Source organism: Dicentrarchus labrax, unplaced genomic scaffold (assembly GCF_905237075.1).
Source record: "Dicentrarchus labrax unplaced genomic scaffold, dlabrax2021, whole genome shotgun sequence".
In the NCBI taxonomy this organism is placed as follows: Eukaryota; Metazoa; Chordata; class Actinopteri; family Moronidae; genus Dicentrarchus; species Dicentrarchus labrax.
Genome location: NW_026136715.1, coordinates 9,358,542 through 9,383,992, shown reverse-complemented (window position 1 = coordinate 9,383,992; position 25,451 = coordinate 9,358,542). Strand labels below are relative to the sequence as shown.

Here is a 25,451-nt window from a genome sequence, read left to right as displayed (position 1 = left end):
GTCTCGGGCCAACACTAAGCAGAACCTTTCACAAGACTGAGAAAGAAGCACACGCAGAGAGAGAAAGAGAGAGTGAGAGAGAGACTTTTCAACAACATTGAGTTATATATAAAATCACCACCATCATCACATCTCCATCTTCCATGCATAAGAGGTGTATAATGACTCCTGGCTTTCAAAATGAGCTCTCTAACAGCAATATTAAGTCAGGAGAGTGGATGTAATACCTGCACACACATTATAACACATTGCATTGCAAACAACATCTTATCTGTCTGGCTGACTGATTGGCCTGTAAGAGACAAAGCGTGTGTCTATAGGGATAAATGTAACTGATTGATTTTTTCTTGCTTAGAGCTGAACTAAAGGGATTTAAAGTGTAAATTTCATGTCCTGAAAGAGCTTTTTGGTCCACAGCTTCGGTTTTCATTTCATTTTTTAAGCCTCTGAACTGCAACTGTCGACTGTCTTGCGAGGGGTCTGAGTAAATGAAGTGGTAGAGTAGTAATACTGTTCAAAATGTTCAGATCTTCCCTGTTAATTGTGTGTATTTCTGTGTATTCACACACACACACACACACACACACAGACACACCTTCCTGTGATCAGTGTCGGGTGTTGGCTGAGTATTGTTAAGTGGGACGGAGAGCAGGATGGGGGGATTAAAGGAGGGGGCATGTCACCTACTGCTGTGCCGCGTGAACACGCTGAGAGAAAAGAAAAGAAGAAGGACGATATAGAAACATCAGACTGAGTTTGTTTTGTTAGAAATGGAATTGGCTTCTGAGTGCTGACTGTGTTGTTTTGTATGGTTTAGTTACTTCATTGCACAGACTAATTTGTTTTTCTGTTACGGAGCAACATCAGTTTAATTTTTGGGGTCAGTTATACAGAACAATTAACAACAAATTGACCATACAGTTGAGAGAGAGGTTAAGTAATAGTAAATCATTATAAGTAACCACAGTAAAGGGTATAGACTGAAGCTTATGTTTATTGCTCCTACCCTTAATGCCTAACAAAGCATCACCCTTACTCTACTCAAAATGACACTGAAACAAAACAGGCAAAAAATAAAATACAATAAAGAAACACAACAGCATGAGACGGAGACGGAGACGTGTTTCTGGGCACTTTCTTTTAGCTGTTTGGTCTCCAGCAGCTCTTGTCGGCCTGCTGCTTGGTGCTGGACAAGTAAAAAACAACACTGTGAGAGCGAGTGTGAGTGAACTAAAACAATAACTTCTTTTTGAAAACCTTTATTCAAACTTCCTTCAATAACAAACACACCTCATCAGTGGTTGCTCAGCATACCTAACAATGAATCCAAGCAGCATACTTTAACAGAAAAGAGAAAAAAAAGATGAAATAAATGAACAAAACAAACAAAAAAGAATCTAAAATGTAGGTTAAATTAACTTAAAGTGGGTTTATAAGGCAAGTAAGAGTCTTAAGGCTCTTCTCTTTTCCGGTTTACATTGATAAACCAGTGAAGTTGTTGACCATAAAACCAAAAGAATGAGCTGTAAGATGTTATAAAGCTCTGTAGAGTTGATGACGGGTGATAATTCTCCGTGGGTTCATCGCAACCTCTTTCACGTACAAGTAGCCATGTCATCCATTAATATAAACATATTATCTTCTTCAAACAATCTTATCCTGATATATTACACTCGTGTTCTTGTAGGATTCTGCTCAGTTTGTCCACATTCTCCCACAGTGCTCTCTATCCCACCACACTCATCCCAAGTCTGAAAGGGGGCCTGATGGCCTTAAAAGTCAATGTTTATAGACGCACTGTCGGGACCACAGACTTCCTGCTAAAGTAAATGGCCGCTGTGCTGAATCCATCATAAAGGAGGAGAAAAATTATAAATAAAAGTTTCTGAATGTTCCATTAAGCCCCCTCTCATCCTCGCCTGCTCGTCCAACTTGGAGACGGTAGCTTCAAAGGAGTTTCATTAGGTGTAAAGTGGTGTTTGGACGGGGAGGGAAGGTGCAGAGGCTTTGCCAATGGACGGGCAGGTGGAAATTATTCTCTATTATTCTTTGTTTAGACATCTGTATTCCCTACTTACACTATGCTCTCTTGGGATGCGATCGGTCAGTTGGTCCAGACTGAAATATCTCCACTATCGGGTGCGTTGCCATGAAACGCTGTACAGACATTCATGGTCTCCCTCAGGATGAATTGCAGTAACTTCAGTGAGCACCATCGTACCAGTTTATGCCTGCAGATCTAATGACATTCCCATCAGCCTCAGCTGTGCGTTTTGTGGTGATTAGCAAATGTTAGCATGCTAAAACACTAAACTAAAATTGTGATGATGATTAACTTTATACCTGGTAAAGCGGGATGGGATGATATACGACATATCCACTACTATGGTGGTTGAACTAAATAAAGTATCTCTTGATTTTGAGGAAGTAAAACTTACATAAGATGGTGGATTTTGTTTATTATAAATAGCTTTCATAATATTGAAACCACACACTTTAAAGCCCCACAATATGTCAAACTCATATAACCACAGTGATTGATTGAGTGCCACAGTTCACAAAATCTTTCTTTTAAAGGACCAGTGTGTTAGATTCAGTGGCATCTAGCATGAAGTTGCAAACGACTGAATACCTCTCACCTTCCAAGCATGTCAGGGAAACTACGGTGGCCTGAAAAACACCAAAGGTCCCAGTGTGTCCATTCTGGGCTACTGTAGAAACATGTAGGCTTGTTTAGATAAAAACGGCTCATTCTAAGGTAAGTAAAAACATAACAATTCCTATTTTCAGGTGATTATAAACTAATGAAAACCTACCTATAAATCTGCCAATAGATCCTGTTAAATGTTACACACTGGACCTTTATAGTAGCAGCAAGGAGCTTTAATTTTAATTTTGTTGCTAGAGTTTCTGTGGCCTCATTTCATTGATTTCAAGGGGAATCCGACTGAATCTGACCTATTGGCAGGGATTAAGAATGACTATATGGTCTCGTGTGGGTATGTAGGTCATATAGAGGCATCGGCATCGAACTGAAACAGTGTCATAGCAAGTTAAAAACTCCCTTTTAGTAGGTTTAAGTAGCTTTAGGGTTATTAAAATCATCTTATTTCAAACTATCTGACAGTATATATTTCTGTCAGCTTGTCCCAGCTCTTTATTGAAGCTAAATTATGTTTACACTGTAAAAAAAAGGGGGGGGGATATTACATTTTCACGGCTGCAGATGCTCCATCAAATCGATTAATATGTCAGATCTTGTCAGCATTAGGAAACGTCAGTAAAATGTACATTGTTGGAGGGATGTTTAACTTCATTGTGGAGGTATTTCAGGTATGAAACAGACTTGGTAATGTATTCAGCCATGCATCCATAGAGCTGTGTTGATCATTTATTGATTAAGCCTGCATATCCTCCGTAAGCTGTTTTGTGGCGAAAATACATTTTAATCTACGTTGTGCAGTATTAGTGCTGTTTTGCCTGTCCTGTCTAGATCAGAGCAGCTCTTACATAATGCCATTTTGATATCCAGGGATTAGGCAGAGGTCCTCTCCACAGACTGGCTGGCTGCTTCCATCATGTCACCCTCCGGGGAAATGACGACTGCTTTTATGGCAAAAAAAAAAGAAGAAAGAAGTGATTTTCCAGTGACGTGATGTTCAATTCCAGGTTTATTTTTGTCTTCACAATCTGAACATAACCCTTTTAGTAGACTGTAATTATATTGGTAACTCAGCCATGAACCCTACCTGATAGGGAGTGAGCAATGAAGATTATAATGCGTAGTGGTATGATTATAATGGCGCTGGACCAAACCAGCACAGGAAAGGCTGGTGAGGTAAGGTAATGAGTGAAGAGTTTAGACAAATGAGTGTGTTGTTGAGCACAGAGGACATGAGCAGGTGCAGTGGCCTTGCACTGGGAGCGTGTTAGCGTGCACAGGTAGCAGGTAAACGCTGCCAAGCAGAGCTTCCTAAAGAGGTGGAGTGCTGTTGCGTAAACAACAGGACCTCACTGTGTACTCTGCAAACCCACTAGCCCTTGCCCTCTTGAGAAAAGCAAGCAATTAGTTTGAGCCTGTGAGCTGAGAGACACATGAAGTGTGACGCGCACGTTGAATCTCAAACGATGAATACTTACAGGAGCTGAGGCTCAATTGCAATGCAGGGAGAGAAAGACGCATTCACAGACTGCGCCACGTACAGACTGACAGGAGGCGTTCACCTGCAAACGCACATCGGGCTGCAGGTTTCACTTTTGTCTCGTGGCTGTTTTTTGCTTGATCAGTGAGAGTAATGTAAACAGAGCTGAGCGCTCTGAGCCATCTGCCTAATGTCACTGTGGCCCATATCTGCCCTGCTCTCTCTCTCTCTCTCTTCTGCAGAGCTCACTCACTCATACTCTTCTTACTCTTGTCATCCTCGCGTCGTCTTTTTTCCTTTCTCATCCCGCTTCTTACCACTCATTTCCTTCCCGACCCTCAACATCTGTCAGTCTTCCATTTTATCTGTGTTGTCCATTATGCCGCTGTTCTATTTTTTACCCCCCCCCACACACACACACACACTGTTTGCTTTCCTTTTAACTCATCTGTCCATTACCCATCTGTTTCTATTCTTGTGTCTGTGATACTCATAAACTATATCACCTTGGGTCACCTTTACAGTCTGCTCTTCTTTCCACCTTTATATATTTTCATTCACTCGTGCTCTTCTGTTTACATACACATTCCTCTTTAAGGGATAGTTTGGGTATTTTTGTATTGCATGAGGTATTTAATCCATAGTCAGTGTGTTACCTGCAGCAGGCGGAGGTCAGCATGCCCTCAGTTTGGAGAAGTGGAAGCACAGCAATGCACTGCTGACAGCCGGGTTAACAGCAGTAAAATGTATTTTAGCCATATAAAAAAAACCCACACACGTTTAAAAAATCATTAATAGTTTAAGTAAACGCTATATTAAGAACATTTTTACCATTTTACCTCGCCCCAAACAGTCCTTTCCTTTGAGGCTACATTTTCGTCGTTGCTGTCATGATCTGTGATTTCCTGTATTTGTTTTCTCTACCGTAAACTGCAATAACTCTTTGGAGTGCTTCAGGATTGAGTCCTAAACTGGAACTGAGTTAGCATTTTAACACTTCCAGGTAGCTCGCCTTGAAGTCAGTGGGGGTTTTGGTGAGATGCCTGAAATAAAGCATGTGTGGTTAAATACCCCAGTAAATAGTCAGTAAATACCAAACCTATGAATGTTTAGGCTTTATGCGTCTTAAAAAAGGCGATTGCTAACAAGTGGCTGAAAGAGGCTATGGAGAATGTTGCTGACATTAATAGACTCTACTCACCAGTCCTCGTTGGGTTTATACTCTCTTTATTAGATAGATAGATACTTTATTTATCCCGAGGGAAATTCAGTCTATTCACAAACCATCCTAACTCAAACTTTTTAACTTATTTACACAATTTAATTACAGGTCGGAAATTTAGTGGTGGTGACCTTGTTCACCACAGAGCTTAAAAATCCAATTGAAAAGTCCCATTGGCTTTTTGACGAAGGAACCAGGGATTTAATCATAGGAATACAGCAGTAATGGTTGTCTGACAGCACGGTAAAGCTCTGAAGATGTTCCTAATATAGTGTCCACTTCAACTGATATTGTTCTTTTAAGTTGGGTTGAGTTTTTTCATGTGGCTTAAATAAGTTTTTATGCTCCACCTATATTCAGCTGTGCATTGTAGGTAATGGATAAATACCTGATACAACCCAACTTCAAATTATCCGAACTTTCCCTGTAAACTTAGGACAGAAAGAAGCAAGTATTCTATATTTATTATCTCTGCTCTTGTTCTACTGTAAACACTATATTAATAGTAAGATGAAGTCAGATACAAAGTGGAGCAGAAGCATATTAGAAGACACACACAGACTTCTCTTGTACGTTTGAAAAACCTTTCCAGTGAAATTTTTTTTAAAAAGCGTGGTGATCAAAACACTCGAGGACGAGCACGGACAAATTTCTGAGGAAGAACAGTGGAGCTTAGCAATGAAAGGAACTTAAGTAACCCAAAGCAACTCGGATGATGCTGAAAAAGATTCTGGACAACCAAGAAGAAGAAAGAGGAGTTTGTTTACAATATATTAGCTACCAGACGTGTCTGAATATTGTATATTCATCTTGAGCTACACAGATGACTCCTGTTTCAGAATAAATGCCAGATACAGTGACGGGTATATAGGTAGAGACATTATATAAAATAAATCTATGGTAGAGCTCAATAATCTAAATCCTAACAAGTCTTCAACTGTGAATAATTTTAATATGTATTTATAGAAAGATAAAGAGTTAGAATTTACAGTAAAAGTCTGAATCACATCAGAGAATATTGATTATTTTGAAGTCTTGAGGTACTTTAAGGACAAATAATTTGTATTTATCATCTAAGAAATGTGATATATATCAGCTTTAAATCCAGGAACCTGTGAAAGAGAAATGGATATTAATAATATAATATAATATAATAGATATAATCAGAATCATTACAAATTGATGTGTATCATGTCAGTTAACAAAGGAAAGTCTCTGTGGAGGAATTTAACAAGGAACAATTTGTTCTTAAGACACTTTTCCTCAAAAGTTTGATGAATTCTACAAAAGTGTCAAAGATCTTTTATATTAACATGAAAATATGTGAATCCAGTCAACAACAAATAAAATCCTCTTGTATTAGGGCTTTAGGCTGAGACACATTTGTTTCTGAGGTATAATTCTTCAACTCTTAGCTTCATGTGTAAGACAAAACCAGAGCTGTCCTTGCTATTCACGTGTCGTTCATTGTGTTCGTGGTGAACATTTTAAATGTGAATTGAAGCTGCTGTATTATAGTAACATGAACAGAACCCCTTTGGCCTGCAGTATTTGTTCTACCAAGGAGCTGTGAATGTGTAAAGGATCCCGACTACATACTCATAAACTCAGTACAATGCATACAATACAATGTATAGATTTAAATAAAACAAACAACTGTATTATTTGTTCAGTATCAGGAAGCCTCTCTGTGGCAGCAACACCCCAAACACATTCACAGACACACACATTCATACCTGGAAGCCGCCCAGTGCAACCACAGTCTGGTCTGCTGCCCTCTGCTTCACTAAATACTCATAAATACTTGAGATAGAAAAGATTCAAAAGGCTTCAAATTAGATCTGAAAGTCTTTTCTCTGCAGTATTTGGTGTATAATGTGGGATGTATCATCTCTTTGCTTCCATCTGTTGCACACTGATTGTGAGTTCAGTAGATTAGTGGATGACAAAGCACTAATATTTGAAAGAATGAGATTAATAATTGATATTTATTGAAAGCTTTGACACAAATATTTGGATTTGGATAAACATGTTTTCATTTTATTAACTGATCTACAATTGAATATATCTTCTGAATACGTTGTCTCCTAATCCTGTTGACTTTGTTTAAAGTTGATCCCGACTGATATATATATATATATATATATATATATATATATATATATATATATATTTTTTTTTTTTTTTTGAGATTTTAGAGGGGACAAATTCATCAATTACCAATATGGCGGCCGATACAATAAATATTTGAGACGGAATAAAAATAAACCGATATTGCACCGTTATGACTATGCAAAGGTTCTTAGAAAGCTGCTTTCTTAAGCAAATAACTTTATTAAAGAATATTTAAAGTAAATAATGAACACAATAGCTTAACATCATCTAGCGGTAAAAACAGCTTTGCTAAATAAGAAAATCTTGTAACCGATATGTCTGCGGTAGGCCAGTAGCGCCCTATAATACTGATCGGGGCTCTAGTTTAAAGGCGTTGTAGACTTTTAGTTTATTAGATATGACACTGTGAGAGGTGGGTCTAATGAAATTTTGGTAGCAGTCTGTCTCAGACTGTATGATATTAATCTGAGTTATGTCAGAGGTGTGACGACTGTGCGGTGAATCGTAGCGCTACCGTGTAAATTATAAAAATACATGAGAGCAGAGGCACGTCATCAGCTCACATTATCCATCTGTGCCGCTTTTATGTTTTGAAAATGCAGCATAACAATAAACCAAAGTGCCACTAACTCCTTCTTTGTTTTGCCTCCATCACTTTGGTTTTGGCCGTTGGTGGCCGTCTCTCACAGTGTGATCTAGGAGAAGATTTAACCAAAGTTTCAACCACGTTTCTCTCACGATTGTCAACTTTGGTCTCAGACAGCCCAGAATCACACAGTAGAGAGAGAGAGAGAGAGAGAGAGAGAGGGGGAACAGAAATGTTTAAGAAAAGAGGTAAATAGGGGGAATGAAAGTCATGCCTCTAGGATCATAATTTCACCCTGACGAACAGTGCAATAAAAGCCTGTCTCCGGTTAATGTTTTTATGTCTTTTTATGTAGGGATTTTCCGGTAAACTCAAGCACTTGAGATGTACTGTAGGACTATCTCTATCTGTCTCTGTCTGTCTCGATCTCTGTCAGCTGCTCTCCCCTGTCAATGAAACCAGTCAACCACAGTTTTACCAAGATTTAAAGTTAAACTTTCCTGTGCACTTTTCTTTTTCTCTCTGTTTTGATTCATGAAACCATTTTGTCCCGGTAGCAATAACAACAACCTCGGCACAGGAGAAAATGAATCATTTGTCTAGTTTGATTATCAGTGATCTGTTTTACACCTGCTTACTTTTTATGCTCAAATCATCCAGCGTTTCTCCCTCCTCTCTCGTCTCTCCAGGTGAGTGCTAACGTCCTGATCTTCCTGTGCACTAACATCATTGGAATCTGTACCCACTACCCCGCTGAGGTTTCCCAGAGACAAGCCTTCCAGGAGACCAGAGGATACATCCAGGCCCGACTACATCTGCAGAGGGAGAATCAACAACAGGTAAACCTGCACACAGACACACATTTACCTGTATGCATGTATTTATGTATTTATGTATGTGTATAGGACCGTATTGGCCACAATGTATGACCCCCGCCCTCCGTTTTCTAACTCTTGTTTTTGGAAAAAAGTGTAGCATATCCAAGTATGTTTCCACATGCAGCTAATTCTTCATATCAGTCTCATACTCACACACTCTCCTGTCAGGCTCTTGGAAGCAGTTTCAGTGATTTTTTTTTGTGCTCTTCATCATTACATTCAGTGATATTTTTGGCTTTTGGACAGATGATCGGTCCCTGGTCAGTTTCTGCAGCAGGAGACATCAGGAGACGCTTTCAACTCGTTTTTTTTTTTTTTTACTCGTCAGGAATTTTTTTCCTGGGAGCAAAACGCATTAACGTAGCCGTCAGAAACTCCCGTAGTTTAAACTGGATCAACGCTATAAACCTAACCTAGAAACATTACGGCTACAGACGAATACCATAATGCAACACACTCTGTAGGAGCCTTTGTTAGACCATCTTCATTTAAAAAGAATACCTGATGTTGTGAATAAGTATTAATTCGTAATACGACCCTCACTTCTCCAAACATTTCCAGAACAAATATAATTATATATTCATAAATATTCTCGTAGATACTAGTGCTCCTTTTATAATGATGGTGACAAAGAAACTGTATATAGTATGAATTGTTTATGTCTGCTTCATGAGGTCAGTTCAGTCAGTTAACTCTCATAGAAAACAGACCTGTCCCTCCAGGAAGTTGAGATGGCAATTTACCACAAATTAAGTTCAACTAATCCCTGTGAATTATGCACAGTCAAATCAAACCGTTCCCCAGGTGATACAGTGTTAACAGGACTCATTGTTTTTCCCACTCTTTGGCTTCAGCAGGTCCTTTAATTCCACTGCTGGCACTGGTAAAAATGATAGACTTTGCTTTGTTGATCTCCGGGAGCAGGTCTTCAATCTCTCAGCCCGTAACATTTTCATGAACAAACTTCCTCACACATGGGCCAGGCCTGTGGAGCCTTATATGGTATTATTATATATGATATTAAACTCTAAAACAATAACAACTACTTTCGTTATTTTCACTTTCTTCCTAAAAACATTACCACATGCATTGCATTGTTTTTTAGGAAAGCTAATCACTAATTTTAGGCCACAACAATCAACAAAATAAGCCCAGAGGGACTGATAAGTAATAATTACTTACTGCTTATTTTATAAAGTAGACTGTAAGTGACGGTTTTCGTAGGTTGATTGGACGTCTCATCTTTTGTGTGATCTAGATGTTCAATTTGCTGGCCGTGTATCTTCAAAATGATTATAATTTTACATTCAAAACAACTGATGAACTTAAAATAGGACACATTGTTATGCCTTAGACCTAACCCTAACTTCTGAACCGGCCCCCTGGAAGATATGAGAAGTGGCCAAAGCTGTTCGTCAGACGTCTAAAACTAAAAAATGTATTATCACATTAATTAAAACAACAAGAACACACATAAACAGTAACATTGTGAATGACACAATCTGCATTTTGTTTCTTTTTTGTGTGTGTGTTTTTTTCCAGGAGCGTCTGTTGCTTTCAGTGTTGCCAAGGCACGTTGCCATGGAGATGAAGGCTGACATCAATGCCAAGAAGGAAGACATGATGTTCCATAAGATCTATATCCAGAAACATGACAATGTCAGGTCAGCCGGGACTCTTGGCCTCACTGCTTCATTTTCATGTTTTACCCATGAATTCAGATTTCACTTATTTAATCAGCCTTGTTTTCTATGTGTGAGACACCTCCAGAGATATCATCTACTATATTGTATCATCCTCAAAACGTAAAAAAACATGTAAAGATCTATTGTTTACTTCCATAAAATGAAAAAAAAACATTTCCCCCTAATTATTCCTGGGAGTTATTTGTGCACACACACACACACACACACACACACACACACACACACACACACACACACACACACACACACACACACACACTCACAGTCAGTCAGAAGAGGGTAGAGTGGTTTGGCAGAGTGGAGGCTAATTAACACTAGTGAGGGAATACTTAATCACCAGCAGCCAAGATAAGATAATCCCAAAAGATGGAGAGCTCCAGCACACATTCAATTACAGCACTGAGCAAACACACTGCACACGGTTCCTCTCTCGCACCTCACACACACACACACACACAAACACACAAACACATACACACACACACACACACACACACACACACACACACACACACACACATTACACCGGCACTGATCTTCTTCAGAAGACTTTAAGGTCAAACTTCCTGCCTCTCTCAAGGTCAGCAGCCCTGATAATAACATACAGCAACATATGTAGTGTCTACTGATGTGTCGTGATCGTCGAGTTTCACAGCTTGCTAAAACTTAAACACTGAAAACCTAAATGAAGATGCTTGATCACAGTCGGGGGATTAATAGTGTTTTTCTCTCTGTCTCATCCTGTCTTTCCCCCTTTCTTGATCTCGTTCCTCAGTATTCTGTTTGCAGACATCGAGGGTTTCACCAGCCTGGCCTCCCAGTGCACAGCTCAGGAGCTGGTCATGACACTCAATGAACTCTTTGCCCGTTTCGACAAGCTGGCATCGGTACGACGCACATAGTGTGTCCTTTCTCCTGTCTGTATCTTCGTGTGTTGTGTTTCCTTAAAGATCCCCTCCAGACACATATTAAGACATATATACAAATAGTCTGCTTGAAAAGCAAAAAAGTTTATTTTGCACATTAAAATCCTTAAAAGGGCACCTACTCCTTGTACCTCATTAAAAATACCAGAATCTGTGAATGTGCAAATTATGTTCTTTTATAAAGTTTTCACTATTAAGTCCATTCTCAGTGTATGTGCACTGGTGGCTTCAAGTTTCTACATCACACTTGTATAAGTTTCATACTGGACCAGGTTTGACTTCTTTGTGATGTCACAAATCATGCTCGTAGGCCCCGCCCCTTAAAAATAATCCTCTCAATGAGCACAGAGAAACTTTCCACTTCCAGCAGATGAATGTGAAAACATCCTTCTAGTGTCAAACTCTGCACATACATCATTCAAACATAATAGGAAGAAAATCATGTTTTTTTGAGTGGAGGGGAACTTTAAAAGAATAGTTTTGACATTTTGGGAAATAGCTTTCGATGTCCTGATTTTATTACGAGCTCCAGGTTAACTGATAGATTTGACATCTTCTCGTCTAACTCTCTTCAAGAAAGTGAATATTTCCCAAAATGTCCAACTATTCCTTTATTTATTTCCTCCTCAGATACCTTTTGGACACTTGGCAACCTCATTTTTTTTTCTTTTTATCTGTTGTCCTCCCTTTCCTCTCTCTCTCTTTCTCTCTCTGTGTCTCCCTTTCTCAGGAGAACCACTGTCTGCGTATTAAAATTTTGGGTGATTGTTATTATTGTGTGTCCGGGCTGCCTGAACCGCGGGCCGACCACGCCCACTGCTGTGTGGAGATGGGTGTTGACATGATCGAGGCCATCTCGTGAGTAGAAATGGGGTTTGCATATGTGTGGTTTTTATTTTGAAGTTAGTTTGAATTTTTTTGCAAAAGTTTTGTCCTCCTGCTACAGAGGAGACACTGATCTCATGGGTTGTGTGTTTGCAGGCTGGTACGGGAGGTGACGGGGGTCAATGTTAACATGCGCGTTGGCATTCACAGTGGGCGTGTGCACTGTGGCGTGCTGGGACTAAGGAAGTGGCAGTTTGACGTGTGGTCAAACGATGTCACGCTGGCCAATCACATGGAGGCGGGAGGCAAAGCAGGGTGAGGGAAATAACAACTGTTTCACACACACACACACACATATTCACAGTTTGCATATTAGAGAAACCAGCAATGTACGATGGCTTTCAAAACCAGAGCCATTTACTGGTAGTCAGCAGAATCTCATGGTTACAAAGAACCAATAAAGTCTTTTATCCATCAAACTAATTCATTAGTAAATATAAAGATACTTAAAAAAGCAAAAAAAAAGTCCTTCATTTATCAATAAAGTTGTAAAATATATATTATTATAAGTTTTATATGAAACTTCTTGTGTTGTTGCCTCTGTAGGCGGATCCACATCACTAAGGCCACCTTGCAGTATCTTAATGGAGACTATGAGGTGGAACCAGGTTTTGGAGGCGAGAGGAATGCGTATCTGAAGGAGAACAGCATCGAGACCTTCCTGGTCCTCGGCTGCAGCCAGAAACGGGTCAGTGCACACTAACACACACACACACACACACACACAGCACACACACACACACACACACACACACACACACACACACACACACACACACACACAGCTCAGTAAGGATATAAAACGTTTGTTATGGCATGAAAACATAAATAAATAGAGAAAATAAATACAATAAATATGTTTTGAATACAGAAAATATGCACTTTAACAATCTAATTCTCATATTACATACATTAATCATTCTTTATCTTTTCTCTGAGTTGTATTTGGTATTCTCATGTTTTCCATTCAGTTACTCAAACCTAATTTCCGGAACAGCATGGAGCTTTACAAATTTGAAACATTGATCAAAGTTTTCAAATCGGGGCTAAAAGAGCCTCGTAACTGGGCCAAAACCCAATCACTGAATGCTGAATAACTGTGCTCTGTGAAGGAAGCAGAACCACAGATGAGAGTGGACAGATTTGTGAATGAAGTCATCTTCTAGATCCTGAACTGCCTGTATGCTTCCCTCGTGGGCGTAACACAAAGCCAGAATGAAAAAAAAGACCTCTTCCAGTGTATTCAGTCACTTATATTGTCGTTCGCTGTGTTGTGTTGTATGTGAGCAGTTGGTCAAGCTTTTCATGTTCTTCCCTCCGAGCAGAAGGAGGAGAAGGCGATGATGGCTAAGATGCAGCGGACGAGAGCCAACTCTAATGAGGGGCTGATGCCACGCTGGGTCCCTGACAGAACCTTCTCCAGGACCAAAGACTCCAAAGTCTTCAGACAAATGGTGAGACTCAACACAAACGCGCTCCCTCGTGGCGATAAGAGGCGGGACGCGGCTTCTCTGTGACTCATAGTTTTTTGTATCTTTCTTCTTCAGGGGATCGACGAGACCTCCAGTAAAGACAAGTGAGTACTGACTCTCGATGCTCACACACGTGTTTCACACTGCTGGATTTATTTAACCCCTTTTATGTTTGTGCAGCCGCTGCGTTCAGGAGGCCATGAACCCGGAGGACGAGGTGGATGAGTTTCTGGGGCGAGCCATTGATGCTCGCAGCATTGACCAGCTCAGAAAAGACCACGTGAAGAAGTTCCTCCTCACCTTCCAGACCTCTAGCTTGGAGAAAAAGGTTCAAACTACGATTATTATGTGTGCTTCCTCAACGTAAATATAACTAATGTGTACGGAGGAGGGAACCAGCTGCTGCTCATATCTGACTCTCTTCTTTTGCTCCATCCTGCTGCAGTATTCCAAGAAGGTGGACGATCGTTTTGGAGGCTACGTTGCCTGTACTCTACTAGTATTCTGCTTCATATCATTCATACAGATTGTTATCTTTCCACAGTGAGTACTTCACACATACTGTAGATCGTCCAGTGTGCACTGTTTAAGGTTGCTTTCACGTCTGTAGTTTGGTTCACTGAGTGAAATAAGGCGTTTTCAAATTTCAGTGCGTGACAGCAAGCCTTGCTGCATTTTGTGCACCTTGTGTGTTTATTTTTAGGGATGATATTTAGGATTTTTGATGATGTCCAATATGCCCATATTAAAAATGACTAGCTAGCCACACCTGAAAAATATCTGCGACTAGGCATCATTGTAGCGCATGGCTCAACGTAGCCCCAAATCCCGACATCTTCAAAGAAAACCGCTGGTTGTCCAGAAAAATACACTCCTATCAGTGTGTGACTGATGCTTTTGGCCCTGGTGTGGTTGCAGTCATATTTTATGGCTTTGTTTAAGAACTGGAGAAGAGGCTGCTGACAGGTGTTTTTCACTGTTTCTCTTCAAAAACTTGTCGTAATTAAATTTGTAGTGTTTCGGAAACTTTAAAAGACATATTTTTTTACTTGCGCACCCTCACACTGGGTGACACAGGGTCAAGCATTTAGCCTGGTTACAGGCATTTCAGAAGAAATTGCCAATGGCGATGTTTCATTTTAAGCCTTTATTGGGTGATACGGATGACGTGCCGATATTATTGTGCGTCCCTAGTTTATTTATTGTCTAAGAGCTACCGGATAAATATACGATTATGAGAAGTCCAGACTGCAACAGGACCTCTTATATCTGTATGTACTCATAAAAACAGAACAAAAAAAGGCGTCTTGTTCCATAATATTACAAGTGGATAGTTACTGTGTGGACACAAGCTTGACACACCCCTCATTTAACTCCTGCTCACCTTTTGATGGAGAAGTTTAGCTTTTCATGCTAAAAACATATATCTGCTCTAACACAGTCCTGTAGTTGGTCTGCTTTGCTTTCACTTAACTAACAAACTGCACAAGAATCCAACTGGAAGCGGACCAAAAACCTTCTTCAAAGGCGGTCTTGGTCCAGTTGTTTGTTTCACAGCCGAACTGAATCAAACCAACGGGCTAGTTGTGAAAGCACCCTAAGTGTCTCTTTATAACTGTATTTCTGTATTTCTTCTTTGCAGCACCCCGGTGATGCTGGGAATCTATATCAGTATCTTCATCATACTCGCCAACATCCTTTTCATCTGTGCCATATATTCGTGCATCAAGGTAGCAGAGCTCGTCCAAAACAGATATTTGTCCGTGCATTTAACGCCTGTTTAACGTGTAAATCGTGTATTCTTCCTCTCTTGTAGCTCTTTCCAGCTGCAATGCAGACTGTTTCAAAGAAGATTGTCCAGTCTCGCACCAACAGCACCCTGGTTGGAGTATTTACCATTATCCTCGTCTTCATCTCTGCCTTTGTTAATATGGTAAGTGATGTCAAACAAAGAGCCAGCGCATACATATAATGTACCAACCGTATATGTTAAATACGTGCTCGCGTCTGTTTTGCCTTGCTGCAGTTTGCCTGTGACACCAAGAGCTTGGCACAATGCGTTGCCGAGAAGCTGAACACCTCTGCAGCCCTGGTGACGCCCTGTTTGATCCGCAGCTTGAATGTGTCTGTTGAAGGGGGTCTAGAGATCTGTCCTAGCCAAGGCCCCTCCTGCCCCTTTCCTGAGGTGAGTTCATTGTATGTCACCACTCCACTGTTTGTGTTCCCTACGCAACTGGTCGAACCATTTCAAAAAGAAAATGTCACATTTGCATTTGTGTTTCTCTGAGATCTATTGTTGATAACACCTCTTTTGTGATGCTGCTCTCCTGTTTGTGCCAGTATTTCAGCTACAGTGTGCTGCTGACGCTGCTGGCCTGCTCAGTGTTCCTCCAGATCAGCAGCATAGGGAAGCTGGCCCTCATGCTGCTCATCCAGCTCACCTTCCTGCTGCTGGTGGAGTGGCCACAAGTAGCACTATTTGACAACGCAGACCTCTTTGTCACCTCCAATGCCATGTAAGTGCCACAGGCTGGATGCTGACGCAGATTGGGGGTTGGGTATTGAACCTCAACAAGGCTTGTCCAAGGAGTACATATGCTCCTAAATTAAAAAACTTAAGAGCACACATAAAATTTAGGAGTACAGTATGATATGCTCAAGTACCATAAAGGACCAGGTACTATCCACAACTTTTGACTATAGAAAACGGACAAAAAGAGTAATCTGAGTCGAACCATGCAGTGGACGCAGCAGTAGTGGATTCAGTGCTGGGCAGGTACTGCTGGTACAGGGAGGTGTGGGATGTCGTTTCAGCCAGAAAGTCCACAAGAATGGAGGAATTATCAAAATTTTATTGATATCAATGCCATTATCAAATCTCCATCTCTGCCCGATTCTTAATCAATTCCCTTACTGATTCTTTATCAATTTTCTGTATGGAAAAGAGTAGACCTACACAGGTTCTTAGCATCAACACAACTGTTTCATTCTCTCTGAGTCTGAACATAGTATCTGATTTGAAACAATACCCAGCCCTACTTGGATGTTTTCCCTATTTGTGCTGAGAATTAAAGCATATGTGACTTTTAAATATACAATTTTATTTTAGTTAAATGTCAGAGTTTTGTATATTTCACTAATTGTTTTAATTGTTGTTCCTTTTTAGTGATTTAAATGAAACTAGTGCTCAATGGTAAGAATTTAAATTTATATTAAGATTCAAACACTTTTAATGCATTCATTTTATCATTTTTATTTGTGTTATTTGTATTGACCAGAATTATTATCTTATTTTGTACTTTTAGGTCCAGTTTCAATGAAACTACAAACCAGTGGTAAGATTACATTCAGTGTTACTTTCAAAGTTTTTTTTAATCTCCTGTTTTATGATTTCAGAGCTCTTTTCTGCCTTCCATTAATAAGACCATGTGTCTGTCACTTTGCAGCCCATTTGTTGTGACCAAAGTGTCCCTGAGGGTCATGACTCCAGTGATCCTCACAGTCTTTGTGCTGGCACTGTACCTGCACGCCCAGCAGGTTGAATCTACTGCACGCCTCGACTTCCTGTGGAAATTACAGGTATGCACAGCGTCCACTAGAGGGCGCCACCCGACCATGTTAACTACAAACAGAATCTCTTCACATTTCTGCAAAGCCTCAGCGTTATCCATCAATAAACAAGATGATGGAGCTGTGATATAATAGAATATATGTAGTCTTGTCTACACGTTGACCCTACACAGACATTATGTTACAGCATTCATAAAAGCTGAATATATCTAACCTTCAGGCCACAGAGGAGAAGGAGGAGATGGAGGAACTGCAAGCCTACAATCGTCGCCTCCTCCATAATATTCTGCCTAAGGACGTAGCTGCTCACTTCTTGGCGCGTGAGCGGCGTAACGACGAGCTATACTACCAGTCCTGCGAGTGTGTGGCTGTAATGTTCGCCTCCATCAGCAATTTCTCTGAATTCTACGTGGAGCTGGAAGCCAACAACGAGGGAGTGGAGTGTCTCCGGCTGCTCAACGAGATCATTGCTGACTTTGATGAGGTAAATTTTGTTGAGACGTGTTTGTAAAGCTCAGTGGGCTCAGTTGACCTTTGCTTACAGCTCATTTAAATCATTTCTCAGATCATCAGTGAAGAGAAGTTCAGGCAGCTAGAGAAGATCAAGACCATCGGTTCCACCTACATGGCTGCCTCCGGTCTCAATGACTCCACCTATGACAAGGAGGGCCGTTCCCATATTACCGCACTGGCCGACTACGCCATGAGACTGAGGGAGCAGATGAAATACATCAACGAGCATTCCTTCAACAACTTCCAGATGAAGATAGGTGAGAGAAAGCTACAAAACAGCTCAAGATTCAAATGTTTTATGGTAAACAGTAGCAGCTTTGTTGATGCAATGTTTTCGTGTTTAATTTCCAGGTCTGAATATTGGACCAGTGGTAGCTGGGGTTATTGGTGCACGGAAGCCTCAATATGATATTTGGGGAAACACAGTCAATGTGGCCAGTCGTATGGACAGCACAGGTGTACCTGACCGCATACAGGTGGGTTTTCATGTATTTTATCCCGGTTACAACGTGTTTGAAGTCAAGCTGTCAAAAGTTTTGTGTCATTTCAGAATTAAAATAATTATTTCAGCAACAAAACTTATCAGTGGCCACTTTATTAGGTACACTTGTGCAATGTAAAGCATTTCAGTACAACAGCTCTGCAAGAAGTTCTGCCTTTACAAAGCTTGGTTGAAGCATACATAGTTAAAGTGTGGCGCCGTGTTGGAGTACATTATACTGAGAAGGGACAATATTAGAAACTCCTCTGAATATAATGCAGTTCAGTATAACACCATCCCTATGACCTCAGTGCTAAAACATTTAATTTAATATGACCAGTGGCATTATAAAAGTAAAAAGTATTGGACTGCATTAGACTGTACAGGTGTACCAAATAAAATGGCCATCTAGTTTATACTGAATACCTTAATGGATCAATATGTATGTATGATTTGTATTGTGATTATTTTGCATTATGTGGCTAAATATTTCATATAAATAATATAAATATGCCCTTTTCCGCTCACAGGTGACTACAGACCTCTACCAAGTACTTGCAAACAAAGGGTACGTGCTGGAGTGTCGCGGGGTGGTTAAGGTCAAAGGTAAAGGGGAAATGACAACCTACTTCCTGAACGATGGACCGCCCAACAGTTAGCAGCCATGGCAGCCGCAGATGCCGGGATGAGCCCCACTGCAAGGACACAGCACCACTGAGCGAGGACTCACAGTGCGAGCGAATGGCTAAAAACTAGAGACGCCATCACTTGAATCCCAAGCAAAGAGGAAAAAAACTTTTAAGACTTCAAAAGGAAAGTGTTCTTGATGAGAGGAAAATGTTCTCGTTTGACAGCCATTTTGGCCCACGTACATGTTGAAGGACAAGTGTTTTTCTCATGTCTAGCCTCTCTCTCAGGCTTCTTGAAAGATGCAAAGTCTGTTTATTTAAAACAACGCCTTTTAGCCTGTGTCAAAAGAAGATTAACGCTGTACATAAGGCTACTTTTTATTTTACTTTGTGTTTTGTTTTGTTTTTTTCTGTAATTTTTATTTCACATGAATTATGAACAGGTACTCATACTTTTGTTTCTGAATTAATTATTTATTTTGATCTCAATGTTTTGTGCAAAAGGTCCTTTATGAAAAAGTGTGAATACATACGTGCACAAATATCCAGTTTATTACACGTTCATAAGTGTGTATGTACATGCATATTTGTGTGTGTATGAATATATGTATAAACTGAGGAGGAATATATTGACCAAAGACTAAAGTATTTACTAAAAGCAAGGCAAGACATGTTTGAAATGTTCTCGCTAAAGTCAGCAATGATCACCGCCTCTGTTTTGTAGGCAGGAGGCCTGAACCCTCTGTCTTTTTTTGCCCAACTGCTGGCTGCTTCATTTTCATAAAATATGTAAAATTTATTTATTTTGTCTGTCGTTCAGGCAGCAAAGAGCTGATCACTTTTACTCTAAATTATGATATTGCCCTCAACCTCTAAACAAAATCACTAAAGACGACTAAGGATGTTAATAGAAGGTGATATCTGAAATTTATATTTTTATCTCCACTCTCTGAGGAGTAGAAGTAGCTCCAGGTGGGATCATCCTCATTTCATGTCAGATTGGTTCCTCAGAGCTTGAGCAGCCAGTGTGCAGCTGGTTTCAGCCGTAACAGTATATTGTCATCGACTGCTCCTTCCCTTTCAGAGAAGCTTTTTTTCCTTCTTTTTTTTTTCGTTAGTGCAAATGGAAATGAAGGAACTTGGATCAGCTAGTTGTTCCAGAGCCATCAGGGGGGAAACCTCGGATTTCAAAGCAGTGGAACCACACAGCCTGATTCTTCTATGAAGAAGAAATAGATGAAGGAAAGAAATATATATTGATTTTGACTGAATACTGTGCTTTGTAATCCTGAAGGGGCATAACTATTTTCACTGTGAGGTTTTTATGATACAACAAAACTGCTTTCTTGCCAAACATAACCGCTTTGAAGCATGTCTGATTGTGGTATCTTGTTTTCATTTTTGTTTGTTTTAACGTAGGGTATTTTGTATCACTTCTGTATCCATCATTTGTATATTCTTAATGTTGTTATTATTATTATGATGATTCTGATTAATTATTATGCTTATTATGATGATTCCATTCCAATGAAAAGGATCAAAGACCAGCACGCTTTCTTGTAAAATGCCAGTTGTAAAGCTCAAGCTCACTGGTACCAACTGATCAACTGCAGCCAATGAATTCTGCTGTTCAATCCTGATGTACAATACAGTATTTCAACTGGCGATAGGTGTGATCATGTATAGTAAGTAATAACCATTAGCTGCCTTTTGCAGCAGAGCCCGAGTGGTGTATGCTCACATAAGCATAGCAGTAAACACACACATATACAGATGATTCACTGTGCTTTTTTTTTTATTTATGCCACTACTGCAGTATTGTAAATCTCAGTCAGGCTTTAAGGTGACCTCTCCCTTCCACACATTAACTTCTCAGTACTAACAAATGACACCCTGGTATTTACACTATGTGAAGGCAGAATTAATAGACCTACACGTATCCTTCTTGTATTATTTTACCCCCCCCTCAGTATAGAAGCATTAAGTGGAAGTACTAATAACTGAGTTTGATTGCCTTAAGTTAATACAAAACAAATCACAGAATAACACTGAACAGGAACTGTGCCTGCTTGCCCTGTCTGGACTGCTGATGTTTGGACGGAGAGGGAGATGGATAAGGGCTCGTCGAGAATAATTTTCAGTAAACGTTCTCATCATTGCAATGATCTTGGTTTCTCCAGCTTCAACTTTTGTAATTGGGAGAATCAGCCCTGATTTAGCTCTTCCGTCACACTCAACAACGGCAACCAACAGTTGATCATGTTTGTACCAAAGCCAGCTCACGCAGCCTTGTGCTATTGGTCCCTTCTGTGCAATGATATTTGGCCTTGGGGCGTAGCGGTGGTGGTGGTGGTGGGAGCACCAGAGGACAGTAATGTAATGAAGATCACCAACTATCAAGTGAACTGTGACCAATGAAGAGTGATTCATATAAGCAAAGAGTTTATAGAATGGACATGAGTTTATAAAAATGTGCATTGTATGTATTCTATTTCTATTGGCTGTCCATAGACTTGTGTTGATTGTTAACTCTTGGGATGTTTTGGGGGGAACAGGAGAGGGGAGGAAGGTTGTCCCCGTACTACTGAAACAGTGTTTTGCTCAGGCCTGATGAATCCTTCCGTATTTGTTTTTGTTTTATTTGTATTTTTCCCTGAGTTGGAGGAGTTGAAAAGGGGAGTGTTTTGCAAAGTTGAAGGACAAGAAGAGTTGAGGACTATGACAAAGAGAAAAATAACATTTCCCCTTGAAGAAAAAATAAAAAAAAATCAATGGCTGTTTTGTCTGTTCATATATTTACTTGTGTTGTTAAATGTACTGAAAACGAGTACTTCCTGTGGCCCGTCATACTTGATAACCACATCTAGATTATTGTACGTTTTATAAGCATCCATTGAGATTCTGTGTGTGCTGATATAATACTGACTGTATCTGAAGACACTGTAGCACCACTATTACGTATTTTAGACACTATAAGCCTGCAAACAAAGATATTCTCAAAGGTAGATGACAGTAATTGTAAGAAACATAAAAAAACATGCATTGCTGTTCATCAGTAGACATTTTCTGTGAAATAAACACACTGGTTAGGAATATGTCAGGTTTTTTTTTTGTTGCAGAGTCATCACCGTGTTGGGACCACTACCCAATGTTATGGACCACCAAAACAAGGACACTATCACTGAGGGAAAGCACCTGCGACCAAACCAACAGTCTCAGTCCAACCTGTAGCACTGATGAACATGTGCCACACTGCACCATCTACAGGCAGGTTATGGTAAGTAACAACCTCTGTGACAGGAAGTTTCACATGGTGCCTCCTACAGGTAATTATTTCACCTTTGGTTCCGAGTTGTGTGCGATGCTTAGACCCCAGAATACTTGCTTGTAAATATTAAGAGTTGTGACTGTAGCTCAGGATTGATTAGTTTCCTGCACTGCAGCACTTTGTGCCTCCAGGTGATCATGAACTCTTTATGTGATGAGCAGCAAATTGCCCGCTTGGATGCCCCTATGGTAGCTAAAACATGACAAAGTGCCCTTCTAGGGTGCCCTTCCAGTGGAGAAAATGTGAGGAAGTGTCCTCTAGGGGGCTTATCATAACCCTGACTAAGCTGTTTCACCATAAATGCATCACAACTTCCTATGTGCTGGTGCTCAAACAGCCTCAGTCCACCACTGGTGCCTTGGACACATTCATGGTCAACCTGCAACACTCACAACAGGGCTGGCCATGGATTCCAGTATGATAAGCTCTCGTTCCAACTGATGGCCTTCATAAACAGTTTTCACTTATCTAACACGTTTGTAGTACTGAATGAAGTCCATGAAGTAATATCTACGACATTTCATGCCTTTTCAGGGGTTGGGTCTAGTGTTCAAATCCAGCCTGATATTGTCTTGATCTTCTTTGACTCCTATGTCTCTCAATGTTTCTTGATTTCCTGCTGCTACTATTTCACATGGACCAGTTACTAAACTCACCTCTGGTGGCGGTATAAACTCTCAACTATTCACACAAAGACCATTATCTTCCAAAATTCAGAAGTAGTTATTTTTATGTCCTCTAGAGGGCAGTATAGTCTCACTGTCTCTATGGACCACTCCAGCAGTGCCTCTGAACCTGCAAGTCTGGACCTCTACAGTGATGATGACTTTTTTACCTTATGATGTATCAAATTTACTTAGTTTTGAATTATTTGTTTGTGAGAAAAAGCTCTAAGATTTTCTTCCAATAAGCAGCCTATATGTTTTTTATATTTACACCTCCAGACCTTCTTTATAAAAGTTGTGAGCTAAAACTGTTAAAAAGTATTGTTCTAGAAAGGCAGTTAATCATAGATTGTGTAAAAAAAAAAAAAGTAGCCTACCATAAAACAATCATTAGTGTAAGAATCAACAAAACGAAACATAAAAATGTTCAAAAAGTGCATCTGTTAACAGTTTAATCTCAGAAATCCACATCAAAACCGATGCTGTTTCTGGTGTGTGTATGTGTAACAACTGAAGGAGGATAAAAATAGAAATGGAGAGGGCTGTCAGAACAGGCTGAACTCCCGGTCAGTCACTGACATTTCGTTAACGAACCTGTGAAAGCAACAAGTGGATTACACTCACAGAGATCTGGATTGTATGTGTTTTTAAAAAAATCTAATGTGAGATTTGGAAATGTTACCTACTTTGTCATCTCACTGTTCTTTCGGGGAAAATGTTTGACTTGGGTCCACGGTTCAGGACTCTTGGAAATCATCCATCCATACTGCTGGCTGTCCGTTAGGGGCATTTTGTACAGCTGGTTAGGCGCTGGAGAAGAGACAGACTCTCACCAATCTCACTTTCATTCCTTGTCACGGCTTCTTAATTTAATGTATATGACTTGTCACCAGGAATACATCAATGTGATTTGGATCCAGTGAAGTCCATCAGACCCTTAATGTCTAATTTTTTAAACATCTACTCACATCTGGGTGTTTTCACCCTTTTGACCATCTCTTTGTATCGTTCCTGGCTCCCGTGGTGTATGTCAGTGCTGTAGGGAAGAGGCTGGTGGTAGACGTTGCACATGTCTGTACATCTGAGGGGTCCCTGTTGTTCTTGAAGAGATGGAGGCAGCCCTGCTGAAGTATCTGTAAAGAGATATGTTACTATAGTATGGATGGACAACTGGCCATTAAAAAAAGATTAAAGTTAAACTGTGGAGTGTATTGCTTGAGATTTCATAAAAGTGCCAACATATATCAGGTTTTATACAGTATCGAGGGGCCTATAAGACCCCAAACGTGAAATGGTTTGTAATTACACTGGACTAGTTGCAGAAGTGCATGAAATATTATAGTAGGGAAATAACATAAAAGTTTATGGATTCAGCTAAATTATGTCCTCCCCCTTTTAGAGTTCAGAGCTTTACTATCTGATGTCTTTTATGACTTAACTTGTTTTGTCTCTTGAGTGTGAGTGAGGGTTGTCTGGCTTTTAAATGTGTTGTTCTTGTATGCTGGTTGCGTGATTGTCTTACTATAAATGTTTTTTAGATGACCTCTGGCTAAGTGACATGATTTGTGGATATTTCATATTGTAATAAAGATTGTACCCAAATAGTGAACTCAGTGACTGCAAGAGGTTTGTGCAAAATGAGTGATTTGGATGATATTTATTTATATATATATATATTCTACTTTTTATACAATTCTCTGTCTGTATTATGGATTTACGCTTCTTCTTTTTTTTTTTTTGACAAATCCAGTGTTTTCTTGTCCCTGATGTTTGGTTATTGTTCTGTTTGACACATTTATTCTACTTTACATTTACTTTTCTTCACAGAAGAAGTTACAAAAGGCTGAGACTGTGTATATAGTTTTAAAGTTTTCTAGCTCCCCCTGGTTGGGAACCACTGTTATACAATATGATGCATTGCTGTGGATTAAACTACCCAACCTTAAACATCTACAACACAAGCCAATAAAATAAAGAACCAAAATAAAGAATACAGTAAAGTTACATATATTAATTCAAAAACCAACATATATAATAGCAAAACTCTGACAGGGATAGTAATAGGTTTACTTTTACTTTGACAGTGTTTTGAATGCAGGACTTTTACTTACTGGAGCATTTCATGTGGTGTTATAAGTAACGTTAATAGAAATCTATTAGTCCGGCTCATCTTACCCTGAGGATGAGACGCTCCTTTGGGATTCACTATCATTTTATCGCCTATTGGGTTTTGATAACCCAGGTGTGTTAAACCGAAGAACGCCATTAATGTAGAAAAAGTCTACCTTGCGACCCGGGGGGGACACAGAAAGAGAGACAACCTGTAACGTTGT

The 25,451-nt window shown here is 39.9% G+C and overlaps 2 protein-coding genes across 7 annotated transcripts in view; one reads left to right on the top strand and one right to left on the bottom strand.

The window, feature by feature from the left end:
* Positions 1 to 21,901, top strand: part of LOC127376769 (adenylate cyclase type 6-like) — a 38,409-nt gene extending 16,508 nt beyond the window's left edge. For all 3 annotated transcript variants that reach the window (XM_051423977.1, XM_051423978.1, XM_051423979.1), the window contains exons 4-24: positions 8,755 to 8,904; positions 10,486 to 10,607; positions 11,425 to 11,536; positions 12,306 to 12,433; positions 12,557 to 12,715; positions 13,007 to 13,148; positions 13,786 to 13,914; positions 14,008 to 14,036; positions 14,113 to 14,260; positions 14,378 to 14,475; positions 15,575 to 15,662; positions 15,749 to 15,865; positions 15,959 to 16,117; positions 16,273 to 16,448; positions 17,099 to 17,125; positions 17,238 to 17,267; positions 17,379 to 17,511; positions 17,723 to 17,986; positions 18,068 to 18,272; positions 18,367 to 18,491; positions 19,027 to 21,901. In XM_051423977.1, the coding sequence (XP_051279937.1) occupies positions 8,755 to 8,904; positions 10,486 to 10,607; positions 11,425 to 11,536; positions 12,306 to 12,433; positions 12,557 to 12,715; positions 13,007 to 13,148; positions 13,786 to 13,914; positions 14,008 to 14,036; positions 14,113 to 14,260; positions 14,378 to 14,475; positions 15,575 to 15,662; positions 15,749 to 15,865; positions 15,959 to 16,117; positions 16,273 to 16,448; positions 17,099 to 17,125; positions 17,238 to 17,267; positions 17,379 to 17,511; positions 17,723 to 17,986; positions 18,068 to 18,272; positions 18,367 to 18,491; positions 19,027 to 19,155 (2,670 nt within the window). In that variant the 3' untranslated portion in view covers positions 19,156 to 21,901. The remainder of the gene's footprint in view (positions 1 to 8,754; positions 8,905 to 10,485; positions 10,608 to 11,424; positions 11,537 to 12,305; positions 12,434 to 12,556; positions 12,716 to 13,006; positions 13,149 to 13,785; positions 13,915 to 14,007; positions 14,037 to 14,112; positions 14,261 to 14,377; positions 14,476 to 15,574; positions 15,663 to 15,748; positions 15,866 to 15,958; positions 16,118 to 16,272; positions 16,449 to 17,098; positions 17,126 to 17,237; positions 17,268 to 17,378; positions 17,512 to 17,722; positions 17,987 to 18,067; positions 18,273 to 18,366; positions 18,492 to 19,026) is intronic.
* LOC127376793 (testis-expressed protein 49-like) lies at positions 1,244 to 25,436 on the bottom strand. Of its 4 annotated transcripts, none has more exons than XM_051424053.1 (4): positions 25,294 to 25,436; positions 24,087 to 24,251; positions 23,805 to 23,928; positions 1,244 to 3,606 (listed from the first exon to the last, which is right to left on the bottom strand). In XM_051424053.1, the coding sequence occupies exons 1-4, from the start codon at positions 25,382 to 25,384 to the stop codon at positions 3,582 to 3,584; spliced, it is 405 nt and encodes a 134-aa protein (XP_051280013.1). In that variant the 5' UTR covers positions 25,385 to 25,436; the 3' UTR covers positions 1,244 to 3,581. The 4 variants fall into 4 exon arrangements, with proteins under 4 accessions (XP_051280013.1, XP_051280014.1, XP_051280010.1 ...); XM_051424054.1 differs by having other exon boundaries at positions 1,244 to 3,603; XM_051424050.1 differs by lacking the exon at positions 1,244 to 3,606 and adding an exon at positions 10,169 to 10,225.
* Between the last annotated feature and the right edge of the window lie 15 nt (positions 25,437 to 25,451).